The following is an 18,192-nucleotide window of genomic DNA, read 5'->3' as shown; positions in this document are numbered from 1 at the left end:
GTTAGTGATGCCAATAAAAATAATAATATAACAAAAAGCACATATAAATAGACTTCAAGGATTAACCAAGGAAATTGCGCTGCATGGCGTCAAAAAAACGAAACCTAATTAGCCCTAGCTACATACAGGGATTTAGCAAGAAGAAAGGCTGTTAACAGTGTCACAAAAAACATGCATCGGTATTAATGAATAGAAATTAAAAACAAAACACTTTGTTAAAGTAGGCCTCAAGCATATAATATTTATTATGAACAAAATATATATTTTCAGGAAGTACCGGTAATGTATTTCATATAACTTTTTCACTGCACATATTTAACCTATTAAGGACTAGGTTGTTTTTTGTATTCTGTACCATTCGTGACAGAGGCTGTTTTAATGCTTTTGTGGTATGGCGTTTGTAATTTTCTTCTTGGTCGGCTTCAAGATCTCCCAAATAGGATGTGGAAGCAAGATGACCAGATGTCAAAATTCCTAGTTGAAAAACTGACTAGCACATGTCTCAAATGTGACCTTTCTGCCCCCAACCAACCCGACAAACCTATGCATGGGTATTATGACTGTACTCAGGAGATGTTGATGAACACATACTGTAGCATTTTGTGGCAGTGGCATATACTATAAGCTGTAAATTCATATCTGAAATACAGTGTGTGTGAGAATAAAAAATACCAAACTTTGATAAACACTGTACTTCAGCTCCTGGTATATGTCACTTCCAAACATCTCAATATGTGTTCAGAAATAGTGATACCACTAACCCACTGATTGCATTTTTACATCTGGTCATCCTGACCCTATGTCGTTTGTTAAATTTTCCACCATCAAATTATATATTTTTTTTTTTATTATGATTATTTTTATTTATTTATTTTTTAAACTGGACACCCCAGGATATTTCAAGTGGTGGTATTAACACTTTCCATGATAGATTTTTTGGGAAGATACAGCACGAACTTTTAGTTTCTTGCAACTGGATGGTTCCCCTTATAGTACCATAGGCAGGATGCTTCTTACTATGGCATATGTGATCACTCTCAGGAGCGATCAAGTGGGGCCCCTAATTTGTATGTGTTGCTGAATGCCTCAATATCGACAATGCTGACTTCGTTTAGGATGGCTTCCTAAGCTCTTTTTAAGCAGTTGGCCACCACCACATTGAATAAGGCAAATTTGACCACCCCCGAGAGAGATAGCTACTTTTTTGGTGTTGCCGAATGCCTCTGTGTAGACAATGTTGGAGCGAAGAAAGCAATTATTGATCGCTTTTTACACTTATTTAACCCCATCGCATGCAAGGCACATCATTGGTCCTTAAGGGGTTAAATATATTACTCACAGTAGTACCAAACCTAGGATTTATATAAAAATGTTTGAAAATTGTAAATCCAGTGAAGGGATAAACTGGTGTAAAATTTGGTTTCTGCAACACATTACCATTGACTAGTTAAAAGCAAAGTCTTAGATGTTTAATATAGAAAAATGTCTGGACTATATATAACTAGGATGGAGATTAAACCTGGAAAAGTTAAATCCGATACTGTAATTCTGTAATACTTCCAAAGTCTCGAATATTTTCCAAGTTCTTTGAGGATGTAAATTATAAACAGACTTTTTGGTATAAACCGTAGAGATTTATCATATGCATAGATTTTATTTATAGAGTACCTGCAGATTCAGTAGTAGTATAACAGAGAGAGAGTAAATACCATTAACATGACAACTATTGTCATAAAATAGTGTTGCACAGGATTTTTTACAGTAACACTGTGAGCTAAGCAGCCAGCTGCCTGGCAATACATCTAAATTAGGGGTTATTAAGTATGTAAAAGTGCTAAAACTGTATCTGTCAATTTTCCCAAATCCTATGTTTTACACTCCATTCAATGAAAGCATCGTAATGGCAGTTCCTGGTCGTCCTACGGCAGCACAGTATGGGTTAAATTCCGTTCCCAGGAACAAGGCAGAAGAGTCAAATTCGCATAATTAATGAGCAATTTAAGGCCCCAAGAACAGACATACACAGAGTTCTATTTTCTTCTCAAGGTCTACCTGGAAAGAACAACAGTGTTATCTATTGACTGATTAACCCTCTACAGGTGTGTAGTTTTTCCCACCTATTTGGGTTATCTACGTTGCCCCATATGCTCCCTTTTGCGTGCAGTTCTACCGCCGGGAGTGATATTTAGGGGCGTTTATATTCCGTTTTGCTTATCCAGCCGCTGCTGGCAGACTCTATCCGGGTGTGCAGTTCTACCACCCAGAGTCCTAGCCATCAGGATAGCTCTCACCCAGCTTCCTGCACTCTAGAGGGGAGCAGTGCAACATACAGTTTATAGCAGGTGTTGGACATCTTCCTACTCAGCAATCTGCTCCCTGCAGCATGACGCGGCTTGGTTCTGGAGGCGGGAGGTTTTTTTTTTTAAAAAGCTCCTACCTCTGCATTCAGCGTCCCAGCACATCGCCAGGCAGTGAGTAATCCCTGCTTGGATAATCAGAGCATCTTTTCCTGCAGGAATGTAATTCAACACAGACTGGCTGCATATGTGTTTCTATTACAGGCTATGATACTTTGTGTGTATATCTTGCTTCCCTGCAGGGGGATCTACGGCAGTATCTGTCTCTGCAGTTTGCTCAGCATTTGTTTTCCTTACATATGCATGTCTATGGATATCTTGCCTTTCTTTGCAGATTTATGGGCAATAATATATGATATTTGATGGTGTCTTTCCTTCTTGATAGATGTCTCATCTTCATCACGACTAGGAAGACTGGGCATAGACTTTGTTTGTCTTGTAATCAACCTCTACCAGAGAATTATGAGGAGGACGTCTGTGAATCATGTGCCACACCTGCACAAACAGACGGCTTTCAATCAGAAGCCACAAATTATTTTCAAGAGAAAATGTCTCAAATCATAGGCGATATGCTACCACCCGCTAAGAAGAAAAGAATTACAAATAATTCTCTTTCTTCCTCCGACATAGCCGCCAGTTTGGATTCTTCAGATGGGTCTGATTCAGATATTCCTGAAGATTATTTTCTGCTTCGGTTAAGGGTAAATCGCCCAAGGAAGGCTTGTACTATTTTCCAGTCTCAGATAAGTTTTTTCCTTCTCATCCATTGGTCGATGTGGTTTAAAGCTGACTGGGACAAGCCAGATAAAAGGCTCGATGTGGGCCATCGGTTTAAATCTTTATATAAACTAGATCCGGAGACGACAGAAGCCTGGTACGCTCCTCCAAAGATTGACCTATCTATGGCTAAACTGGCTAATAAGTCAGTTTTTCCTTCAGAAGAATCTTCTATGCTGTCCAATCCCATGGACAAAAAAGCAGATGCTCTGGTGAAAAAAAATCATGCTCGGCAGCTACTGCAGTAGCTAAAACTGCAATGGCAACATTACCTGTGGCAAGATCATTGAGAATCTGGTTAAGCCAGCTGTCTAAGGATTTGCAAGATAATATACCCAGAGAGGAAATTCTTCAAAAAATTCCCATCATGAAGACTGCAGCTGAATTCATGTGTGATGCCCCTCTAGATATGTTACACTTTTCTTCTAAGAACATGGCCGTTATCAACTCCATAAGAAGAACCTTATGGATAAAAAATTGGACCGGAGATATTTCTTCAAAAAATAATTTCTGTTCGTTGCCATTTTCTCCTGAGTCGCTTTTTGGGCCAAAGCTTAAAGAAATGTTGAAAGAGCTGAACGAAGATAAGGGAGCACATTTTCCTCGTCCTCCTAGGAAGGACAACTACAAATTCAAACAAAGGTTCCGAGGTTCTCCTAAGATCAGAAGTAACCCTCAGAAAGCAAAGTGGTTCAAGAACTTCAGACAAAAGACATATAATCCTCAAGCTTCCGCTTCAAAAAGGAAACCACCACAAAAGAAATCTGATTTATGACGCCAGATTATTACCTGTCCAGGTTGGGGGTCGATTAAAATTTTTTTACAGGAATGGCACAGAACCACTCAAGACAGGTGGGTTCGCTCAATAATTCGGAACGGCTACTCCATCGAGTTGAAGGAAATGCCAAAAGACAAGTTCATCCTGGACTATACGAACGATCCCCAATTACTTCCATTAGTACAGGAATTCCTTCACAAGGGCGCCTTGGAGTGGGTCCCCCAGGATCAAAACACACACGGGGGTTTTCTCAAGAATATTTACAGTCCCAAAATCAAATCAACGATGGAGATTGGTGATCAATCTTACATATCTGAACAAATGCATAGATGTGAAGCACTTCAAGATGGAGAATATAAGGTCTGTGTTTCCCATGCTCAGTCTAGGAGATTGGATGGCTACGTTAGATCTTACAGATGCACAGTTGCCAAATCCGACAGGAAGTATTTGAGAGTAGCCATTCTGGTCGATCAACGAATCTGGTTTCTCCAGTTCACGTGTCTTCCATTTGGGATTTCAACGGCACCCAGAGTGTTCACGAAAATCATTATTGTACTGTCAGCAGCACTCCGATTGCAGGGGATATACATCGTTCCCTATTTAGACGATTGGTGGATCAAAGCAGAATCAGAAGCTCTGTTAACAGCATGTACAGACAACCATCCAATTCCTTCAAAGACACGGTTTTCTCATAAATTAAAAAAAACCAAAAAAAAACACAACTCACCCCTACACAGTCGATTCAATTCCTCGGGTTCATGATAAATTCCTGAAAGATGAATATTTCTCTCTCCTCTGACAGAATCACGAAACTCAAGAAAGAGATCAACAACCTAATTCAATCTCCAAATGTGTCCTTGCGTCAAGCCATGAGAACCCTGGGTTGCCTGTCCTCAACTATAGATGCAGTGCCCTGGGCGAAAGTCCATTTGAGACCTCTTCAAAATTGCATTCTGAACAAGTGGAACAGGGATCCTCAGTCATTGGATCATTTCCTCCATATACCGACACAAGTCTGTCAAGATCTAAAGTGGTGGCTAGAACCAGGACATCTAGCAACAGGAAGATCACTACTACACGTAAAAAAAGTGGTAGTAACAACCGATGCTTCACAAACAGGTTGGGGTCCCCACGTCTATCAAAAATGGCTACAAGGTTCCTGGTCCTCAACAGAAAGATGGTTATCGTCAAACGTAAGAGAACTAAGAGCTGTCGGACTAGCTCTTTTCTCAATTGAAATCTTTTCTGATTGGGAAAGAAGTGAGCTCAGACAACCTCCCTACGGTATTTTATCTCAACAAGCAAGGAGGGACAAAGTCTCCAATGTAGAGGAAAGAATGCAAGTTGATTTTCAACTGGGCGGAAGCCAATCTCCAGAGTCTCTCGGCTGTTCATATCAAAGGCACCTTAAACATAAAAGCAGACACCCTCAGCCGTCATGTCATACACCCAGCAGAGTGATCACTGAACACCAAGATTTTTCAAACAGATAATAATGAAGTTCGGTCACCCAGAAATAGAAATTTTTGCTTCCAGAGACAACAGGAAGCTGAACCTATTCTGTTCCCTCAATAAGGATCATTGTCCATTTCACCTCGATGGTCTGGCCATAAGTTGGGATAAGAAATTTGTTTACGCATTTCCTCCACCAGCACTGATCCAAAGGACCTTGGAGAAGGTGAAAAGGGAGAAACCGAAAGCCATCTTAATTCTCCCTTATTGGCCAAACGGGCATGGTTCACTTTGGCAACACAGCTAGCCAACAACAATGTCTGGATTCTTCCCAAAATTCCAGACCTCCTCAAACAGAGGAATGCTGCATCAAAATCTTCAGGCCCTAAACTTAGCGGCATGGAAAGTGTCCTAGAATCGCTAAGACAAGAAGGTCTTCCAGATAATGTGCTACTCACTCTGGATAATGCAAATAGACCAAATACAAAAAATCATTTAACAGAATCTGGGAGATGTTTCGAGCTTCATATCCAGATAAGGAAGTCAATCTTCAGATGATTCTTCGTTTCCTGCAAGCCGGCCTTGAAAAAGGGTTAAAAGCTTCTACTTTATGTGTTCAGTTTGCTGCAATTAACCATTTTCTGATGGGGAAATTCACAGGTCACCCGGTAATAAAGAAATTCCTCAAAGGTGTGAAGAATATTACACCTGCAGTATCTAGACCCATACCATCATGGGATTTTCCTACAGTCCTCAAACATATTTCCCTACCACCGTTTGAACCAATCCAGGATATTGACATAAAATTCTTATCGTGGAAAACGGCCTTTTTGGTCGCCATTGCCTCCACCAGACGGATCAGTGAGATACAATCTCTCTCCAGTAAAGAACCATATCTGAGGGATGTGGGAACCGCTCTATGCTTGAGAACCCTACCTGATTTCATTCCCAAAATAAACAAACAGATAATCTCAACCAAGAAATCATTCTTCCATCTCTTCCATTATCAGATAATTCTGAAGAACCCTCTCCGTTGGACATTAGAGTAGTCTTACGTTATCTAGACAGGTCTCAAGCTTTTACAAAATCTAAGAATCTCTTCCTTCAATTTGTTGGAAGAAACATGGGTCAAAAGGCCGCAAAAGCAACCATATCCAATTGGATTAAAAATGCTATAATAGTCTCATTATCACAGGAAGGCATGGAGCCCCCGCAGGATTTGAAAGCACACTCCACGAGAGCTACATCCGCTTCATGGGCCGAAGCAGGCCAAGTGCCTTTGCAGGAGATCTGTAGAGCTGGAACATGGAAATCTCCATCTACTTTTGCTAAACACTACCGTTTGGATTTGTCTCAGAGCTCAGCCTTAGGCAAAAAAGTGTTTAAAAAGGCGAGAGATTACCAATGACCCTCCCTTTAAGTTCTGCTACTTAGATCCCATACTGTGGTGACGTAGGACGACCAGGAATGTACGAAATTTTCCTTGCTTACCTCGGAAATTTCAGTTCCTGTAGTCCATAGGCAGCACAGGGATCCCACCCAATAAATTTTTCTTTGCTGCATACAAACTCAGTGTATGTCTGTTCTTAGGGCCTTAAATAGATTGCTCATTAATTATGCTAATTTGACTCTTCTGCCTTGTTCCTGGGAACGGAACTTAAACCATACTGTGCTGCCTATGGACTACAGGAACTGAAATTGAGGGTCAGCTGCATGTATGGCTGTGGCTAGCCCTATTGGTTTTTAAAGCGATGATGTGGACAAAGTAGGTGGACCCTGGAAGGGGAGGGGCTCTGACAAGTCATTCCCCTGCCTGGTGATTGAAGATCGTAACTGGAGTCCATGGGAACCAATGCTTCACTGCAGATTCCTGGTGAAACCCAGCTATGGCAATTCAATAAAAGATTAACTATTTAACATGTTGGTCCAATAAAACATGCAACAAAACACAGAGTTCATGCAAAATAAATTTCAATAATCATTTTACATAGATGTAAGGCTGGGGTGTTTCTTTAAGTGGAAGGAGAGGCTAGGCTGTCCATTCATAAGCACACACCAATAGATTGTGTGTAGGGACTTTTAGGCTATTTACATTTTTAACATGGCATAAAAGTATAGATTGAGTAGCTGCTGTGGTACAGACACCATCCATCACAGTACACATTCCGTTATTGTTGTATATGTACTATGGTGTGGACAGTCATCCCAGGTAAAGAGCTTAAAGCGCTGTCAGGTATGGTCATATGATCTATGAAATCCATCGCCAATCACAAGAGTAGATTTTAATGGAAAGTTACATATCTGCTCACTGTGCATGAGCATACTCCATGAACAGAGTATACTTTTTAATTTGGAAAATATACAAGTTAACATTACCTTAAAGACTACAATAGAATTTTAATTATCACATAATGATTGAATTGCAATTTCCTACATTGTGCTATGTTGCAATAAAATTTAATATTCGGTTATAGATTTCCATTTAACAATTTACCAGGCAGCTTGTATGTTTAACACTTTTTCATTTTGTAAATAAAAAAGGCATCTGAGAAAGCAAGATTGCATAGACCACAATGAGAGCAATATAATTTCGATGAGATCCTAGAGGAACAGCTTTTGTGAACCAAGTAATTTTCTACTATAAAATTAATTCAGCAATAGGGAAATCAGACAGTTCGGAAATGAATCTCACTATGTCACACTCCTTGTAGTGCTGAAACCATTATGTATCATCTTAAATTAAACTTCATTGCACTCCATAATGATTGGATAGAACAGAAAAAAGGATACAGTAGCTTTCCAGAGACGACAGTGCCAACATCTGCCAAGGATTGTTTTTATCAGAGTAGGTGCTAAATAAAACCTGAAGCAATATAAACATAATTAGCAAATGTATGCAGAGAAGATTAATTTTCTAAAGTATTCTTCGTCTTGTAACCCAGTTGCTTCCCACACGCTGTCAAAAATTGAGCAAACTCAACAGATTCTAAGTATGGATGGTAGGAATTCACCGCTTTATTCATTTCCTCTAAAGTATGCATACTTTGTCAAATTTTAAACGGCTTTCAGAACAGAAGTAATATCTCTGTACTGGAAGATTCCCATAACATGCTCTAGGGTTCAGACAATGACAAAACGCGGGCACAACATTAAAAGAGTTCCACCATTAGCTGCCAAAAGACTCAATTACTTAGTAAAACCAATCATTGATCCTCATCTTTGTTAAAGTATATAAAACACTAAAGAGCCATTATATTAAATAACTGCCCCATTTCTAGTTATTTCATGTGTCAAGGGTTGATTAGGAAGATTTGTTAATCATTATATTACCAAGTCAGGGAAAAAGGGTGTTAAGATCATTATTTTCAGCAGAGCAGAAAATTTGATTAAGCATATCATTTTCAAAAATTAGTTTGTGTACAAGTTATGAAAGAATACCACACAATTATGTAGCCATCTCTTATAGTATAGAAATCAATGTCTCCCTGTGTTACTTACTACCCCCTCAAACTAATAGATTGTAAGCTCACAAGATCAGGGCTTCCTTCTAGTTATTTAGTTATTTTAAATTGTTAAATGTTGTTACTGTTCTCTACTGTAACTGTGCTATGTAATCTGCTGGTGCTATATAAGTGTAATGTAATATATTACACCTATACATACCATTAAAAAATATGTCAGTAGGGGCCTGTTGCATCTGCCCCTTGTTTTAGAGTCCAAGATTTGGGGCACTGTTGGAAATCTTTTAAACTATTTTTTTAATAGCTACTCGAACCATCCTCTTAACAGTGCATTGAGACAATATAGACATACATCCTCTTCCAGTTTAATTCATTTAATAACATTTCCAGTTGACTGGTAATTCATAATTATCGCCCTGATGGTGGAAATGGGCATTTGCAATGCTTTTGCCATTTTATTATAGCCACTTCCCATTTTGTGAAGCTCAACAACACACTGTGCTGAATGAAGGAATGTGTCCTATGCGTTGCCTAGTATTTATACCCCTGTGATACAGGTAGTCATGGTTGAATAAGTTCCTGTACTTAGTCACTCAGGTTTAATAAATAAAAAAAAAAAAAAAAAAAAAAATGTAAAAAAGATCAATTGGAATATATTTCAAGTAAATATAAATGCATAGGGGTGCCAATAATATATTTCACAATTTATTTATATACATATATACACACACACATAATCTGAGTGTGTTTCCCGACCATGATGTACACTATTTTTACAGACAATTTCTCATTGATCATTAAAAAGAAAGCATTCAATAAGGCTTCATAAAAATGACTACCATGCATTTAAGAGGTAAGTCAGTCAAAAGGCTGCAATCTGGCCAGTGAAAACACCAGCCACAATGTAAACTAGTTTTGCTTACGCAAACATAAGAATTAAGGCCCTTCATTACAGTGATTAACATGTGAGTCACAGCTCCTAACAGGTCATCTCAATAAGCCTTATTAAATGGGCCTGTTGCCATAAGTAAGCCCGACCAGCTTTCTAAATAAGTGCAGAATAGGCTTTCATAAAAAATGCTCAGCATCCAAGCAACATGTTGAAATGCAGCAAGATTAAATAAAAATCAGCGAACAAATTAAATGTCAGCAGGAATTTTAAACCCTAAGTTTAACCAAACCACCTGTATCGCATAGTCAACATAGCCAAACATTATACTCACTGAGCAGGCAACTACAATAATAAAGAGCCCTGCAATTTTCATGTTCTTTAAGCAGCATCTAGAAAACAGAAATCTCAATATTATTAAACATGGTAAATCAGTGGAACCACACATGCGTAGGTTTGGAGGGTACATAAGATTTACTGGTGAAGAGGTGCGATGTACTTATGGGGAGGCCTACCATGCTAAAGTGGTCCTCCACAGGGAGACTTCATCTTGCAAAGCGGGCATGGTTATATAGGTCTGCACAGACCTTTACTGTATAAATGGGCCAGATTCAATGGAGATCACTGATCTTTACAATTGGCTCACTTGTAAGAGAAAAATGCTGCCCTCTAACATTTCAGAACAGCCCGGAGGTAGAGGAATGGACCTAGGGGTAGCATGACTGAGGGAACACCAAGCAGCCCTCCCTACGTTTTGGGGATGTACTTCGTAGCAAGAAATACACCTACAATGTCTGGTGTAGATGAGCTGCTACAGGCCTTGGCTGGAGGTTCCAGGGACAGCTCGCCGAGTGAGAAGATTGCTAGCATTCTGGCGGAGGCCCCTGAGACTACTGACCCAGTGTTTGGGGCTGGTGGAGAGAAGTCTGGGAGAAAGAGTAGCTCAGACCAGAGATGGCTAGCAGCAGGCAGACTTGGCAATCTGAGGAGGAGGCCTGGGCCTTCCGGAAGCCTAGAAAGAGGAGGAATCTGCAGGATCTGGTCTAGCGACCAGGTCATGGCAGTCAGAGTTAGAGCAGGTCCATCAGTCATGGAGATCCGGTACGGGTGAAACCTTCTGAGATAGGCAGACGAGGCAGTTCTCCCAGGTTCGTTTTGTGGCCAAGGTCCACGTCCGCAAGGTTGGAGGAAGGAGGCTTGTAGACTGCAGTGACATGGCATGTGGGAAGAAAATTTCAAGAGCATGTGCACTGATGCTATGGAGGTAGAGTTTGGATGCATCACCCCCTTCCTGAGGCAAGGTGAGCATCCCTCCCCCTTATTTACTCCTTTTTAACAGGCTTTGGGAAATTATAAAGGCATTAGGTTGGAGGGTTTCCCCAGGTGTGGGACAATAAAGGGCAACTGAGGCACCCCAAACTGTGCCACCTGCAGTGAAAGGGGCAGATCCTGGTGTAGGGTAGGTGAGCTCAGTGGCAGTTCAGGTGGGGCAAGATACTTTGGGTCAGCCATGGCGCAGGGCATGGGATCCTGGGAGCTGAGGGCACCACAGGTAAGCAAGCTGGAAGTAACAGTCTGGCTCACAAATACCACCCAAATAAAGCTTTATGTTTCTCTAATGGACTCTCGAATACAGTTAGAGATGAGCTTGTAGCCTGGGACCTCCCCAGAGATTTGAAGGAACTTGACATTCCTAATGACCCCCGAATTCCTGAGACCATCCTTCAGAGAGCGCCTGCAGAGCCTCCCTCACCTCCTGGTCTCGATACCTCGGGTAATCTGGAGCTCACACAGCTTGATTTGACCGGTCTTTCGGTTGAAGAGAGCCTTTAGGAGTATGGAGCAGGGCACCGGCTGGGAACTTGCTCCACACATCAGGAAAACACCTGCACCTATGGTCCCATGGGGGACAGGCCTTAGGTAGCGTGTCGGGGACCCCGGCTTTCCATAAGAATAAACCTCTAGCCTCGTGGGCTTCTTTTGAGGCAAGATTTCCATCATCATTACTGAGGCACTCTGACTCTGGGGCAGTGGGCCTCTTTATCGACAGTACCTTCGCCGACAAGCACTTTATTCCATTGCAGCTTCTTATCGCTCCACTTGCCATTGAGGCGATTGATGGCAGGCTCTCATCACAAAATCATACAACTCCAGGTGATCCACTCTCCTCATTATCCTTTAGTCCTGGATTATCTACGTTTGCTCAAACACAATCCCACATTTGAATGGCCGAGGTCATGGCATTGTCACCCAACTGTTCCAAGACATGCCTAAAGAAATTGGTGAAGATGCTAACCACTTCTTCAAAGAGTACCAAGAACTTTGAGATGTATTCGATAAGGGCCGGGCTGGTGAGCTCCCACCTCACCGCCCTTACTATTGCACAATTGAGCAGCAGCCAGGTGCCATACCTCCTCAAGGTCGAGTCTATCATCTATCTATTGCAGAGGAGGAGTATATTGCAGATGCGCTGGCCCAGGGGTTCATCCTTAAGTCCTCCTCCCCTGCCAAGGCCAAATTCTTCTTCGTGAAGAAAAAGAGTGGAAAACAGACCCTGTTGATTACAGGAGGCTCAACCGTATAAGTTAAAAACTATTTGATTGCATGAAAGAGTCCAAGGTGTTTACCGAGCTTGATTTGCAAGGGCATATCATTTGGTAAGGATAAAGGAAGGCCACAAATGGAAAACTGTTTTTAAACACCAGGAGTGGGCATAACGAATATCTCGTTATGGCAGTCTGTCTCTGCAATGCTCCCTCTGTTTTCCAGGAATTCATAAATGATGTCCTCCGGCACATGGTCCTACAATGCATGGCGGTATACCTAGACAACATTTTGATACATTCCATTTCCTTAGAAAGCCATCACGCAGATGTTGCCCTAGTCCTGCAAAGGTTACAAGAAAATGATCTTTTTTATCGCAAACAGGTCACCCGCTTGAGGTACACGATTTCAGAGGTCGGTTTCACTATGGACCCTGAAAGACTCTCTGCAGTTCTCGAGTGGCCACGACCTGTAGGTCTCCGCTCCCTTCAACACTTCCTCAGGTTTGCCAACTACTACAGGAAATTCATATGCAATTTTTCCTCTATTGTAAAACCCCTTACTGACACAACCAAAAAGGACGGTAATGCCTCTCAGTGACTTGAGTCATTAAAAGGCTGCTTTTGCTGCAGCTCCTATTTTGGCTTACTCGAAACCCAAGCTTCCATTCATGCTTGAGGTCAATAAGGCTCACTCTCAAAGAATGGCGGCAGTTGCTCAAAGGAACTTCTGTGCCAATCCTCATCCGCACGTAACACAAAAACCTCACTTACCTGTCAGTGGCCCCGATCCTGCTTTAATTATGTGGTCTCGTATCTGCCGGGGACCAAAAACATCCAGGCTGATGCTTGAAGGCTGAGGAGAGCCCTCCTAGTCTGATTGTTCCCCCAGACCGAGTACTGTCCTATACATACCAGCATAACTTCTTTCTACCTATAATAAGTCAGCAGGGCATCCCAGGAAGAACCAACTTCTCTGTTCTGTTTCCCATCTATTATGAGGCAAGGACTTTGTCCATCTGCGCACAGACTAACCCCCCCCCCAATCACCTTCCAGTGGACCTTCTCCAGCTTATACCAAATGGTGAGAGGCCATGGTCACACCTTGCCATGGACTTCATAGTCTATCTTCCACAGTCCAACAGTTCTCTAAGATGATCCACTGCATAACATAAAAAAACAAAAAAAAAACAAAAACGTCCATCCGCTAAAGAGTTGGCTACAGTCTTTATAAAAGCAGGTCTATTGGCTACATAGGATTCCTAAAATCAATTTCCGACGACCAGGGTAGCCAGTTTGTCTCGAGATTCTAGAAGGCCTTCTGTGCGCAACTTTGTATCCAACTCTCCTTCTCCTTTGCCTACCACCAGCCATTGAATGGGGCTGCAGAAAATATGAATCAGGCCTTGGAGAAATTCCTGCGGTGCTACATCTCAGATCATCAAAACAACTAGTCAGATCTGCTACCATGGGCGGAATTTGTTCATAAAAGTGCAGTCTGTCTCCACCCAGCTCTTCCCTTTTATGATTCCTGATACTTTCACTTCCCAGGGGATTCTGGTGCTGAAGGATCATCTCCAGCAGATCCATTCCACATGAATGCAGGTCCAAGAGGCACTGCAATGCTCACAACGTCCTGAGGAGTTCCGGGCCAATCATAAACGCCTACCTGCACCCTCCTACCAGGTCTGGGAGAGGGTCTGGTCGTCCTCCAGAAATCTCCCACTCTGGGTGCCCTCCCAAAAACCGGCTCCCTGTTGTGTGAGGCCTTCCCGTATCCTCCAACAGGTGAACCCTGTGGCCTATGCTCTGGACCTTCCTCCCAATACGAGCATCCATAATGTATTCCATGTCTCGCTGTTGAAACCCCTGGTTTGTAATAGTTTCACTACTGCCGCTCGTCAACCCCATCTGGTGTCTTGACAACCATGATGACTGAGATCCGCTCCATAGTTGACTGGTTCTGTGGGTAGTTTCAATATTTGGCCCATTGTAGGGGGTACGGAGAAATTTTGGGTACCTCCCTCAGATGTCCATGCTCCCGCCCTCCACATTTCTCCCTGCAAAACCAGCCCAGCAAGGGGGGGGTTGTTAATAAGAGAGTAATGTCATGATTTCACTGCCACACTTGAGATTTCTCTGGTATTGTGAGCTTTCTGCCTTTCACTTGCTCTGGCCTATATAAGCCTGCAGGATTCCTTTGTGGGGTCCCCATGGGGTTATTCCTGCATGGTTTACATTTCAGATGTAGGGCTGGATATCTGGTTACCTAATGTCCAGACTGTATTGTAGAGAGCAGTTGAGGTGTTGGGGGCCAGTGAGATGCAAGGCGGTTGCATTCTCTGGCCAAAGCGGTTGGCTATCCTGGCATGGTGCAAGTATTAGCTACCTATAGGTGACTTGTGGGTTATGTGCAGGACACTCCTTGGGCTGGTGCCCTCGTGACTCTGGCTGGTTGGTATGGGCTGCCATGCACGTGACAGCAGGGATACAATTTGAACGTCTATGCCACCCTTGTTGATTTAGTGATGATTAAAGTGGTTATGTTTCAGTTTGGTGGATTCAGTTTGTAAGATGGTTGGCTTGATGGCCAGTTTATGGTAAATATATGGGAAATTTGTTATTTAATATACAACTTATGGTAACAAAACAAAAAAAAATAAGTGACATTGATTGCCAAAATCCAAGTCCTGTATGGATGACCTACCATTAATTAAAAGAACATTTAGCATAAGACTTTTACGGCAAGCACCCCAATTTTACCAAAATACAATTTTTCATTAATGGGAATTCAAGATATACATAACTTAATAGTAAGGTCCACAATGTACCCTGGCTTCCTTCATTAAAAAAAAAAAAAAAAAAAAAAAAGTTAATCCAGCTGTCACATAGCTGAGAATCACGTTTAAATTAACACTTTGTTCTGTGTGTGTGCGCAAATGCATAGATTTATCAATCACAATTCACTCAATGCATTTGTTCTTTCTGCCCCCCAACTCCTATGCAGAAGTACACCTACACAGGAATGGATTGCAAGCCAGCTGTAATCGTGGGTCGCACAAGAGCTCCAGTGGGTCTAACAAGACAAAAACTTCCATGCACAAAATGCAATCTGTGAAGGTGTAACATCTTCACCAGCAAGAAACCAGAAAGTCTACAGGTGTTGCTTTAACTTAAGTCCAAGGTTTCAATCAGGGAGTAGGTTCCCAGTCTGCCCAAGTGTACTTGGTATAAGCTATAATCAAAATGTGATGAATGTTTTAGTAACAGGACACCAAGAAACACCAGCATTCACGTATGTGTTCGTGTGCTGCATATTTGAAGACAAAGATGGATTTTTGTACTACACACATAAATCTAGCTTTACGTTTGCATTGCTGGGCAAAAAAGATTTTGATTAAAATCTTTAGCGGGTAGTTTGTTTTTTTTGTCACAGATGCATATTAGACTACTTGACAAATACTTTAATGTCCCATACAGAGCCAAGGATGATTACATTAGACAGCCCTTTAGTTAGTTTTCCCTTAACAATTTATACCTTAATCTCAAAACACTAAATGATACCACCTCAGTCTGGAAGAGTTAAATTTCTCTTGGAGATTGTCCAGGAGTTCATTCTTCTCAGATGAGGCAGACCTGGATAGGCTTCCAACTTCACTACCAAGTCTACATCTTTGTTCAAATTCAGAAGAGCTGTTCTCCCAAGAATCTTCTCCAATTATGAAATCTGGTCTATCAAAGGTCATGCATTGTGGCCTACAGGAAGAGAAAAAAAAAAAAAAATATGAAAAGACTTCCACGACCGAAAAACAGAATTTGATTGCAGACAAGAACCTTTCGTCCCACCTATTCAGACTGTAATAACTCAAGCCTTAATCAGACCTTTGTTTTGCTTTATGCATATCCCAGACATGTTTAAATTCCCCCACTCTACAACTTCTGTTGGGAGGCTGTTCCATTTATCTATCACCCTTACAGTAAAGAAAAGTAGACATTTTCAAAGTCCACCCCTTCCTGTTCCCCTTAACGCATAGGGTGGCCATGTGTTTCAGTGTCTGGGACAGTCCTGGGAGCTTAGGCACTGACATGACCCATGGAATTCTGGGCTAAACCAAGAACACTGATACCAGAACAGGTAAGGGGGGGGTTCATAAAAGAACCATGATAATAGGTCCTGGTCTTACTAGGACTAGTCATACTACTTATTATGCACACATACATGAAGGAGGGCATTCACAATGTCATTCTTTTGGAAAATGCAAGCACAGCACAGTGGGTGGTTGCATTAATATTATAGGCATATATACATGTTAGTTATTTTAGAGGCATCAGTGTAATAGACCCTTCTTTGCCCTATGTATTCTGAGCCTCGGGTGGAAGAAAAAAAAAAAAAAAAAAAAAAAAAAAAAAAAAGTGTCGCCATTGATTCTGCAAAACTAGATTTTAACTAAAATCTGGGCACATCTCCCTGCATTATAATGTAACACCACAAATACACAAATCTTACCTTGTGTTTTTGGAGGAGAATGTTAGCAAAGGAGTCTTCTCTGTAAAAGTGTAGTCTTTCATTGGGTTGAACAGCTGCTTAGCCACGCTAAGGGGATATCTATAACACACAGAAGAAGCCATAAATACACTATGCACTTTTAAAAAAATTATATTTTGAAAATTTGAAGCAAAGATTCAGATAACAAAAGGTACATTTCGCAAAGCACACAACTTAAGTGTCTCTGAATGATTGTATTATTGGTCATTCAAAATTAAAGATAAGCCTGGCAAAATGTAGTTATTGATGTGGTTGTTTATTTCAAGATTTAAAGTTAAAAAAAATTGTTAATGTTTAAACTGTTTAATATACTGTACCAATATTGCAGAAACAATCCTAAAACACTGAAGACAGAAGCCTCGCGCCCCCACCCCAGGACGTCTGAAGGTAAGTGAACTACAAAAGGGGAGGTAGATAGTGAGAAAAACAGAATTTGATTGCAGACAAGAACCTTTCGTCCCACCTATTCTGTCCATTTTTCAGACTGTAATAACTCAAGCCTTAATCAGACCTTTGTTTTGCTTTATGCATATCCCAGACATGTTTAAATTCCCCCACTCTACAACTTCTGTTGGGAGGCTGTTCCATTTATCTATCACCCTTACAGTAAAGAAAAGTAGACATTTTCAAAGTCCACCCCTTCCTGTTCCCCTTAACGCATAGGGTGGCCATGTGTTTCAGTGTCTGGGACAGTCCTGGGAGCTTAGGCACTGACATGACCCATGGAATTCTGGGCTAAACCAATGTTTAAACTGTTTAATATACTGCACCAATATTGCAGAAACAATCCTAAAACACTGAAGACAGAAGCCTCGCGCCCCCACCCCAGGACGTCTGAAGGTAAGTGAACTACAAAAGGGGAGGTAGATAGTGAGAAAAGGGGGTAGATAGTGAGAAAAGAGGTTAAATAAGAATATTGAAATAAAGTCAGTCAAAATGAGAGAGAATCAACAAATTAATTTGTGTATGAATTGTGTAAATGAGTTACAGCATGGAAGAATTGTGTGAATGAGTTTGTGAGAATGCATTAATAAATGTGTAACTACATTGTTTGAAAGAGTGAGAGAATTAATGATTGTGTGAATTAGTGAGTGACTGTGAAAGTGTCTGTATTATAGATGTAATAGATTTTTGGAAAGGCAAAGATAGCACAGGCAGGGTGTTTATGAGATAAAAAGGTGTCACAGGTAGCATATTTATGGGACAAAGATGGCACAGGGTGTGCTGTATGGGGACAAAGATTGCAAATCCTATGTGTGTTATCTGCATGCTGGTCAGGTTCTATGTGGGCAGTGTGGATGCCAGGGCTGGCTTTAGGGTGTGCAATCTGTGATCTATGCATGTAATTTAGGGAGTTTTATCTATGCCTTTAATGCAGAGATTTTGTGT

General features: G+C 41.3%; 1 protein-coding gene across 1 annotated transcript in view; it reads right to left on the bottom strand.

Moving 5' to 3' along the window:
* The window catches only part of LOC149289181 (P protein-like), an 89,781-nt gene extending 73,778 nt beyond the window's left edge, over positions 1–16,003 (bottom strand). Inside the window, exons 1-3 of the mRNA XM_089490851.1 lie at positions 15,825–16,003; positions 10,049–10,106; positions 8,155–8,227 (exon numbers count right to left, since the gene is read on the bottom strand). Coding sequence (XP_089346977.1) covers positions 8,155–8,227; positions 10,049–10,106; positions 15,825–16,003 — 310 coding nt within the window. The remainder of the gene's footprint in view (positions 1–8,154; positions 8,228–10,048; positions 10,107–15,824) is intronic.
* Between the last annotated feature and the right edge of the window lie 2,189 nt (positions 16,004–18,192).

The sequence above is a fragment of the Sceloporus occidentalis genome, unplaced genomic scaffold (assembly GCF_023333645.1).
Source record: "Sceloporus occidentalis isolate IW3139 unplaced genomic scaffold, rSceOcc1.0.p SCAF_47, whole genome shotgun sequence".
Taxonomy (NCBI): Eukaryota; Metazoa; Chordata; class Lepidosauria; order Squamata; family Phrynosomatidae; genus Sceloporus; species Sceloporus occidentalis.
The sequence above is the reverse complement of the archived record's forward strand: the minus strand, read 5'-3'. Positions and strand labels throughout refer to the sequence as shown.